The 9,968-nt window shown below is 51.0% G+C and overlaps 1 protein-coding gene across 3 annotated transcripts; it reads left to right on the top strand.

Moving 5' to 3' along the window:
- Positions 1 to 76: 76 nt before the first annotated feature.
- Positions 77 to 9,668, top strand: RINL (Ras and Rab interactor like). Of its 3 annotated transcripts, XM_082438042.1 has the most exons (11): positions 77 to 1,487; positions 1,687 to 1,846; positions 3,151 to 3,253; positions 4,213 to 4,285; positions 4,369 to 4,433; positions 4,722 to 4,871; positions 4,957 to 5,370; positions 5,775 to 6,092; positions 6,353 to 6,484; positions 6,636 to 6,799; positions 6,882 to 9,668. In XM_082438042.1, the coding sequence occupies exons 1-11, from the start codon at positions 1,435 to 1,437 to the stop codon at positions 6,942 to 6,944; spliced, it is 1,695 nt and encodes a 564-aa protein (XP_082294168.1). In that variant the 5' UTR covers positions 77 to 1,434; the 3' UTR covers positions 6,945 to 9,668. The 3 variants fall into 3 exon arrangements, with proteins under 3 accessions (XP_082294168.1, XP_082294167.1, XP_082294169.1); XM_082438041.1 differs by having other exon boundaries at positions 77 to 1,846; XM_082438043.1 differs by lacking the exon at positions 6,636 to 6,799 and having other exon boundaries at positions 77 to 1,846.
- The last annotated feature ends 300 nt before the right edge of the window (positions 9,669 to 9,968 follow it).

The raw sequence follows: 9,968 nt of genomic DNA on the forward strand, positions 1-9,968 counted from the left end.
CGGAGGATGGGGGTTAGATCTTGGGCCGCTAAGGAGACAAGAACATCCACAGGCTTTTATGAGAAAGAGTGAAGGGTGCCGAGAGGGGACTCCTGGGGCCGTGGGAGCCTCACGGTTCTTACCCCTGGACTCCCAGACTGCCAGGGTCCCTTCCTCCAAAACCCGGTCACCTAAGGCCTGAGCCCCCGGAAAGAGGGAGGAGGGTCGATTTCAAATACCCCCAGCCCCGCCTCTTCCCCCTGCCCGCTCAGCTTCCTCTCTCTGCGAGGAACACTTTCACTTCCTGCTACTCCAGGCCTCCCCTCGGAGAACAGGTAGGGGCCCCCAGGGACTGAACAGCTGGCATCATCACCCGCCCACTGACCCACTGCCTCCCTGTGGTATCAGGCAGCTGCCGCCATCCCACCCTGCCCAGCACCACCCATCTCCTTCTCCCCTTCTCATGGGACCCAGGCAAGCATCTGTCTCCCTCCCCCCACCCCTCCTGACTGCTCTCCCCTGGCCAGGGCACCTGCTCTCTGTCCCCCACTTCCTAATACCCTGGGCTTCTGGTCAGTGGGCTGATTGATTTGTTTAGCTGTTTATTTTCCATCCCCTATACCCACCCCAAGAAGAATGGAAGCCCCTGGGAGCAGGGGCCTATTCTGCCCATCACCCTTTTCCCCAGGCACCCTTTCACCCTAATCTGGGCCTGTACTCAATAAATATTTGTTGGATGTATGGGCGCACGGATGGATGGATGGATGCATGGATGGACCTAGGACTCCTACTCCTGGGACTGCTGCAGGGAAAATATTTTAGAATGCCCACCTTAACTGATAACCCACTGTAGGACTCTCTACCTGGTTGAAAGGGTTGGGGTCCGACGGATAGAGGGACAGATGTGTGGTAAAGCAAAAAGAGTAACAGTAGAATCTAGGTAGTGGGTATACGGATGTTCCCTGTAAAACTATTTCAGTTTTTCTGAATGTTTGAAATCTCTCATAATAAAACGTTGGGAGAAAATATTTGAGGGCTCCTCTGTGGTCTGGGAAGGGAGGGAGAGGAAATGTTGTATAACATTTGTCACAGTTACAGAGTGCCTGCTATGGGCAGAGCCCTTTTCCGGGCACTGTATTTTGACAAGCGTTGTTAGTTAGCTGGTCCACATTCATAAGGCTGCACCGGATGTTACAATCTGAAATATTACCCTACCGCTTGGTAAATAGCTGTCATTTTGAGTCATCTTCCTCCCCCACTACGTCAAGACTCAAGACTCCTGGGATCCCCAGATCGCCCCACCATCCAGCAAATAAAGAATTAATACCTGGCACAGCAAGGGGTCTCAAGTCCATTCTGATTGGTCAAGGCCTCTGCCATGTGTGTTGTAAATAGACTTATCTTCCTCCCTGCCAGAGGCCAGACCATGGCTCACTGGCCTTCTGCATCCTGAGGATGATGGCACAGCCAGAGGACAAAGCCTCAGCAGGCCCCACCGATGGGGAGAGGTGAGGGCTGCTGGGGCTGTCTCCGACTCCTGCCCCTGAATTCAGAAGCCCCTTCCATCCAGTTCCCACCCGCCACAGGACCCAGAACCCCATCTCTGACCCTTTGCCCCTGGGCTTCCCCTTCCTGTACCTTTGACCCCATCTCAGTGTCCAACTGCCTTCCTCTGTGCCCTGGTCTCCTGGTCCCTGCGTGTCCCAGACTAATCCCATCACAGGCAAATGGAGCAGGTGAGACCCCCTTAAGGGTCCTTGGGACCCCAGAGCCACTCCTTCGCCTTCAGAGGACATGGGGGGTGTGGCAGATCCCAGAGCTGGATGCCCAGGATGCAAAAGCCCTTCTGGAGCTGTGGCCACCAGGGGTAAGTGCTCACAGCCGGGGACCCTCTCTGACCCTCCCCATGACACTCTGAATCAGTTCGGACTCTGCTGGTTGCTAGTGACAAACACAACCCAGACCAGGCAAACTGAAAGGCTACTTATTGATTCAAATGACTGAAAGGCCCAGAAGTAAAAGTAATTTCAGGAATCTCTGGATCCTGAACATCAGACAATGTATACATTTCTCTTCATTCCACTTCTTGGCTTTGTTTTTTGTTTTTCTGTTTTTCCCTTTTTTTTGTTTGTTTGTTTCTGTTTTTGTTTTTGTTTTGCCACAAGGCTTGTAGGGTCTTAGTTCCCTGACCAGGGGTTGAACCTGGGCCCTCAGCAGTGAAAGCGCAGAATCCTAACCATTGGACCGCCAGGGAGTTCCCTTGGCTTTGCTTTAAACTGCAGGGAATTCTAAATATTTGGGGATGCAAGTAAACACTTGTTCTATAATAGCTTAGATAAATAGGCATTTTTCTTTCTAACATAACCAGAAAGGTAGCTGCAGGCTCCAGTTCTGCTCCTCGGGTGACATCAAGGCCATCTTCTCTGCAATTCTCCTGGACTTCCCTCATGGTCATCCAGTGGCTGCCCCAGACCCAAGCACATGTGTGCATTCCAGGCAGGAGGAAGGAGGAGAGGAGGCACCAGTTGCATTTTTTTCTTTTACTAGGAAAAACAAAAGCCTTCACAATTGATTCAGAATATACGGATAAGGCCCAGGTAGCAACATTTTTAAAAGCTCACCTGGGAGTTATACAGAGGTGAGAACCACTGACTATATCAATTATTATCCATCTTCTATGGCTGGGCCTATTAATGCCCTGAATAAAGCTGGAGTTCTGCAAGGAATAGGGAATAGATCTGGATAAAGCAACTAACAGGTATACCACAGCTTCCTCCTCAGGGGGCTTTCTCTTTGTAGTGAGAGAGATGGCTGGCCCCAGCTCAGGGCCACATCTCACCAGCTTAGCAACCCCAGTGTAAAAAGGGGCCTCTTTCCAAAGAGCTCCAGCAAAAATCCTGTGGAAGATTTCTGTTGGCTGAGCTTGGTTCACGTGCCCATCTCTGAACCAATCACAGTGGTCAGAGAACACTGTCAATCCTATTGGCTAGGTCAGGTCATGGACCCACCCCTAGGGCTTGATGGAGAGTTAATCACCCACAGGACCTAGAGTAGAGAGTGGAGTAGAGAGTTTTCTAAATGAAATTTGAGGTGTGGAGCCCAAAATAAGGGCAATGGATGCTAGGCAGGCACAAATCCTCTTCAAGCTGAACTTTGCCTCCATTCCCCTAGAGTTTCCTGGTCATAGGACATGATCCCAGACAGGTCCTTGTGTTGAGGACAGGACCTTCACCAGGGGAAATCAACACCTACCAGATCCAGAAGCTTCCTGGAGGTGAGGAGCCTATACCCCCAAGTTTCCAGTCCACAGCAAATTTATCACCAAGATTGGTCAGTTTTAATTCTAAAATATCTCCTGAATCTTCCCAATCCTCTCTACCTCCATCACCCTCATCCTAGCCACCATCGCCTCTTGCCCAGACAATTTCAGTAGCCTCCTCTCTGGTCTCCCTGCTCCCACCCTTTTCTTCCATTCTGAACAGAGCAGCCAGAGTGATATTTTCAAACATCAATCAGATGTTATACATTCCTGCCCTAAACCCTGCAAAGGACATGCAACATCTTTAGATAAACATTAAACTCCTTACAGCCCATCATGGCCTATAAGGTGATGAATGATTAGCTCCTGCCCACCTCTCCATCTACAGCCCTTCATTCTCTCTACTCTAGACATACTGTTTTCTCTGTTCCTTGAGCATGCTAAATGTGTCCCAACTTCAGGGCCTTTGTATTTGTTTTTCCCGCATGAATGCCCTTCCTTGAATGGTTAGTTTAGTCTCCATCCTTTAGGCCTCTGTAGAAATGTAATCTTCCTTGACCACCACAGCTAATGAGAGCCCTGGTCACTTTCAATCACTCCATTTCATTCATAGCACTCAATACATTATACACTTATCTTTATTTGTTTACTCATTCATTTTTGTCTCCCTGCACTAAAAGGTAAACTACAGGAAGACAGAGAATGTATCTGCCTTTTGACAACTGTATCCCCAGTGCCTGAAAATGAATAGGTGCTCAATAAATATTTGTCTAATGAATGAATCCTATTTGGTGGCATGAGTGGAATGCAAGCATAAAGTCACAGGAGAAGATAGGGACTGCAAGGGTAGACATTTCCCTGTTCTGAAGGTTCTTGGGGGGACCTGCAGGACTGGGGAAGAGAGAGTCCCAGGGAAAAGAAGGCTGCTGCCCCTCAAGTTGTCTAACTTGTTCCTCCTTGCCCTCTCCCCCCAGGTGTGTCTCTGGAGTCCTCTAACCTCTGCATGTCAGACCTGCCCCATCTCCTGGCCTTCCTATCAGCCAGCAGGTACAGGTCACCCTTCGAAAGGGCTAAGGGGGATCCTTCCCTATGATACCTCACCCATATTGTGACTCCTCATTTTTTCTCAGGGATGTTTTGCCCAGAACACTGCTCTTGCCCCCTCCCACTCTAGGGTCTGGAGACCAAAACACAGGTGAGGCATGATTCTCTAATGGAGGAAGAGGCCACCTTTCCACCTCCTTAGTCCAGGAGGATGGTACTTGAGGGACCAAACTACAGGGTTCGAGGGAGGATAAGGCTGGGGTTTGAGAAAGTTGCGGGGGTGGGGGGGTGTTGTGGTGCTCGACTCCTGGGCCTGATTGTGCCAGGGACCTTGGTGCCAGGGACCAAGCCTCAGTTCTTCCAGTAACGAAGCTGGACACTAAGTCTCCAAGGCTGGCCCCTTGGACACCTGGGACACCTCACTTCTGCTGGCCCCCAGGTCCTCTGCAGATTGGCAGCATCCAACTCAACACCTCAGGGAGGGTGTACTTTGCGGTGAACAAGCTCTACCTGGAGACCCACAGAGGGTGGGAGATGGAGCAGACGCCCCCAGAGACAACTCCAGAGACTGCCGACAGACATGGTCCAGGTTAGATGAGCAGGGCCCTGGGCCCCTGAGGGATGAAGGAGCTGCCGCCGCTGTTTTGTGGAACTCAACCCTCTCTCCCCATCAGCCCCCAGGAACCCAGCCCCTCACCAGGTCTCCTGGGTGGAAGGCCCACTCAGCCCAGAAGTACACCATCCTAGGCCAGCTCTGGCCAGCCCGGTGGAAGAGAAGGAGGAAGAGGAGAAGGAGAAGGACGACTACAAAGACGAGGAAGAGGGAGCTGAGGATGCGCTCACGCAGCACATCCGGGCTCTAGCCAGGGCCCGGAGCAGCTACGTGGCCAGGCAGTTCCGGGGCTTTCGGGTGCGCCTCGCCTCGGAGGCTGAAGGTCCCCACAGGCCTGGGGACCCGGCCACAGAGCTGCTTCAGGATATGCGGCATCTCCTTGCTGACCTCCAAGATCGCTTAGCAAAGGACCCCGATGTCAGGGCTGTCTTTGAGAGCAGGGCGCCCGGGGCCCCCCAGAAGCACGAGGATCTAGGTAATGAGGAGGGCTGAGAGGGAACTTAAGGCCACTCTCCCAACCCGCACAGGTTCACGTTTGCCATCTCTTGGCCCTACATAGGTGTTCACACCCAACTTCCTTCTCTCCGTCTGCGTGCACATCTGTTTCCTTTTCTACTCACGCGCCCTTTCCTACATGTAGTAATACCTATTCTGTTCACCACTGCTCCATCTCACACATGTGTGACAGCCATACTCTCTCTCCCACGCGCTCGTTCACACCCAGGCTCCTTCTTCCACACGTGCTCACACCTAAGTCTACACAAGTGGGTGGCCACAGGCTAGGAAGGTGTTGCGGTTGGCGAGGGTGGGTCGCTGGAGAGAGAGGGTAGGCGTGGGTCAGCCCGGCGACCCTTCCTTCACCCATCTCCACCCCTGCAGGCCCCGCGGTGGAGGCGGCCCTGTGCCGGGCGGTGCTGGCGCCTCTGAAGCCGGCCCTGTGGACTCGACTCCGCACGCTCCGCGCCCCAGCTCTGCGGCAACTGCGGCGGCGACAGATAGCCCTGCGGGCGGAGGCGGGGCCTCCAGGAGCTCAGGGGGCGGGGCATGAGAGGCGGGGCCCCGTCCCCACCCTGCGAAGCCGCATCCACGCGCGCTTGGCGCGCCTCCACTCAGCCTGCGCCCCGCGCCGCAAGGTGTCGCTCCTGCTGGCGGTGTGCAGTGACGTCTACGAGGGCCTGGCTCGGGACGAAAACCGAGGTAAAGGAGGAGTCTTGAGTCTACCTGAATGTGGAGTGGCTTGAGGGTTACGGGAGCCAGGTAGGAGGCTCCTGTGCACACGTCGAGGGGAAGATGGCATGCTCTAGCAGGAGGCGTCTACGCGGGCCGGGGGAATCCAGTAAGGGGCGTTTGCATGCCCGGCAAAGTGGAAGGGCAGCTAGCCCTCGCGGTCCTGGGGATCGGATGGAAGGTGCCTGCACGCCCCGTCCGCCCCAGAGCCTGTCCTCCGGCTCCCCTAGAGCCCCTGGGGGCCGACGCCTTCCTGCCAGCGCTAACAGAGGAACTAATCTGGAGTCCGGACATTGGGGAGACGCAGCTGGACGTGGAGTTTCTCATGGAGCTCTTGGATCCGGACGAGCTACGGGGAGAGGGTGACGCCCCAGCCCCAGAACGCCGGGACCCAAGAGGGGGCGCCCTAGGCCGCCCGCCTGCAGCGGGAGGGAAGGCGGGCAACCTGCAGGGGGCCTGCAGGCGGCCAGGGAACCTGAGGGGGCTGCGCTGACCTCCCCTTCTTGCCCCTAGCCGGGTACTACCTGACCACGTGGTTTGGGGCCCTGTACCACATTGCCCACTACCAGCCCGACACGGGCCGCGCGCCCCAGGGGCTCAGCTCTGAGGCCCGGGCCTCCTTGCGCCAGTGGCACCGCAGGCGGACGCTGCATAGACAGAGCCCCATCGAAACCCAGGTGATCGCCCCTCTGGACTGCGGGTGGAGGGGAGGGCTGGATCTGTTGCCTTTCTGACCCAGGCTCCTGCCTCTCCCCACAGGCCAAGCTGCCCTTTGAGGAACCATGGGCAATAGAGATTGTGCAAGAGGCCAATGATGATTAGAATCTCAAACCCTTCTGCTCCGCAAGCAAGATTCAGGAGGCACCTAGGGCAGCACCAACTTCTGACCCCTGTAGTTTAGACTGGAGGCAGCAAGAAGGAGGGGTTCCCAGGAAAAGGAACCGGGTCTGAGGGAAGACCTCTGAGCCTTTGCATTGGCTGTCCCTGCTTCCTGGAATGCCATTCCCGAATATCCACACTGCTCCTTCCCTCCCTTCCTTCAGGTCTTTAGGCAGATGTCACCTTCTCAGTGAGGCTCTCTTCCAGACACCCCTGTCTAAAACCACAGCTTCTCTGGCTTGACCCTCTCTGTGGTAAACAGAATAATGCCCCCCCAAGATGTTCACCTCCTAATCTCCATAATCTGTGAATATGTTACCTTACGTGGTAAAAGGGACTTTACAGATGTGATTAAATTAAGGATCTTGGACTTCTCTGGTGGTCCAGGGGTTAAGACTCCGCGCTTCCACTGCGGGGGCTGCGGGTTCGATTCCTAGTGGTGGAAGTTCCGCATACCGTGGGGTGCGGCCAAAAAAAAAAAAAAATTAAGGGTCTTGCGATGGGAAGATTACCCTGGATTCAGGTGGGCCCGATGTAATCCCCAGGGTCCTTATAAGCGGGAGGCAGTGGGGTCAGAGTCAGAGGAAGAGATATGATGATGCAAGCAGAGGTCGGAGTGATGTGTCCAGGAGCCAAACAATGTAGGCCTCCTCTAGAAGCTGAAAAAGACAAGGAATGGATTTTCCCCTGGAACCTCCAGAAGGAACTCAGCTTTCGATTTTGTTTTATTTTAATTAAAGTATAGTTAATTTACAATGTTGTGTTAGTTTCAAGTGTACAGCAAAGTGATTCAGTTATGTATATATACATTCTTTTTCAGATTCCTTTCCATTATAGGTTATTACAAGATATTGAGTATAGTTCCCTGTGCTATACAGTAGGTCCTTGCTGTTTACCTATTTTATGTATAGTAATGTGTATATATTAATCCCAGACTCCTAATTTATCTCTCCCTCCCTACCTCTGCTATCCCTTTTGGTAACCATTAGTTTGTTTTCTATGTCTGTGAGTCTATTTCTGTATTGTAAATAAGTTCATTTGCATTTTTTTTTTTTTGGATTCCACATATAAGTGATACCATATGACATTTGTCTTTCTCTGTCTGACTTACTTCACTTCATATGATAATCTCTAGGTCCACTCAAGTTCAGCCTTTGATTTTAGACCCTAAGACATATTTTGGACATCTGACCTTTAGAACTGCAATAGATAATAAATGTGTGTGTTTTTAAGCCACTAAGTTTGTGGTAATTTGTTACAGAAGCCATAGGAAACACTCCCTTACCCTGATCTTTATTTTTTCCATAGAAGCTTTCACTTCCAATCATTCCATATAATATACTTATTTACTGTGTTAATTGTCCATAATCTTCTCCCTCCCCTTAGGACAGTGCTGTCCAATAGAAATAGAAATAGAATACAAGCTACACATGTAATTCTAAATACTCTCATAGCTACATTTAAAAATAACTGAAAAGAAACAAGTGAATTTAACTTTAATAACATATCTGATTTAACCCATTATATCACTTCAACATGTAATCAATATTTTTGAATTATTGAGATATTTAACATTCTTTTTGTGTGTATCCTAAATCTTCAAATTCCAGTGTGTTTTACACTGCAACACATCTCAAGTGCTCAATAGCCACTCAGGGCCTGTAGCTACTATTTTTAGACAGTGTGTACAGCCTTAGAACGTCAGCTCCAGGAGGCTAGGGATCTCTGTTTTGTTCATAGCTGTATCCTCAGTGCCTAGACAAATGCCTGGCACACAGTAGGTGTTCAATAAATACTTGCTGAATGATTCAATGAACAAATTTTCTGTGGTAGGCTGAAAATGGCTCCCTGCAAAGATATCCGTGTCCTAATCTCTGGAATCCATGAATGTTACCTTATTTGGAAAGGGGTCTTTGCAGATGTTATCAAATTAAGGATTTTTTTTTTGCACGCCCTGAGGCTTGCGGGATCTTAGCTCCCAGACCAGGGATTGAACCTGGGCCCACGGCAGTGAAAGCGCTGGGTCCTATCCACTGGACCGCCAGGGAAGTCCCAAATTAACGATTAAAATGGAGGGATTATCCTGGAATATCGAGGGGGGCTCTAAATGCAACCACATGTGTCCTTATAAAAGGAAGGCAAAGGAAGACTTGACACAAACAGGAGAAGGCAATATAAAGGCAGAGCAGAGAGAGATCTGAAAATGTTGGCCTTGCAGATTGGAGTGACGTGGCCACAAGCCAAGGAACACTTTCCAGAAGCTGGAAGAGGCAAGGAACGGAGCTTCCAGAACAAGTGTGGCCCAGCTGACACCTTGATTTCAGCCCAGTGATACTGATGTCTAATTTCTGGCCTCTGGAACTGGAGGAGAATAAATTTCTGTTGTTTTAAGCCACTGAGTTTGTAGTCATTCGTTACACCAGCCCCAGGAAACTTACAGAGTCTCAGCACTATTAATGAAAAGGCAAAGTAAGAGTAGAATTAATACTCAACTCAACCTCATTCCAGCAACAAGGACATTCATCTACTAGAAAAATAGGAAAATCCCTCTTAATCCATCTAATGAAGAGATGCATTGCCATTAAAATTTTACATTTTATAATGATCAAAATGCTGTAATTTTAGATGTCAACTGAAAAATGTCCCAGGGAATAGAGTTTTTTCACAATTGTTTTTTTTTTTTTTTTAATTTATTTATTTATTTATTTATTTTTGGCTGTGTTGGGTCCTCGTTCCTGTGCGAGGGCTTTCTCCAGTTGTGGCAAGCGGGGGCCACTCTTCATCGCGGTGCGCAGGCCACTCACTGTCGCGGCCTCTCTTGTTGTGGAGCACAGGCTCCAGACGCGCAGGCTCAGTAGTTGTGGCTCACGGGCCCAGCCGCTCCACGGCATGTGGGATCTTCCCAGACCAGGGCTCGAACCCGTATCCCCTGCATTGGCAGGCAGATTCTCAACCACTGTGCCACCA

The sequence above is a fragment of the Balaenoptera physalus genome (genome assembly GCF_965194825.1).
Source record: "Balaenoptera physalus genome assembly, chromosome: 19".
NCBI lineage: Eukaryota > Metazoa > Chordata > Mammalia > Artiodactyla > Balaenopteridae > Balaenoptera > Balaenoptera physalus.

Excerpts from the sequence above, each read along its gene's own strand:
- RINL (XM_082438041.1), top strand. The coding sequence starts at position 1,478 with ATGGGGAGAGGTGAGGGCTGCTGGGGCTGTCTCCGACTCCTGCCCCTG. Across the intron at positions 3,254-4,212 it reads GATCCAGAAGCTTCCTGGAG|GTGTGTCTCTGGAGTCCTCT; the intron begins GTGAGGAGCCTA and ends CTCTCCCCCCAG. Across the intron at positions 4,286-4,368 it reads GCCTTCCTATCAGCCAGCAG|GGATGTTTTGCCCAGAACAC; the intron begins GTACAGGTCACC and ends ATTTTTTCTCAG.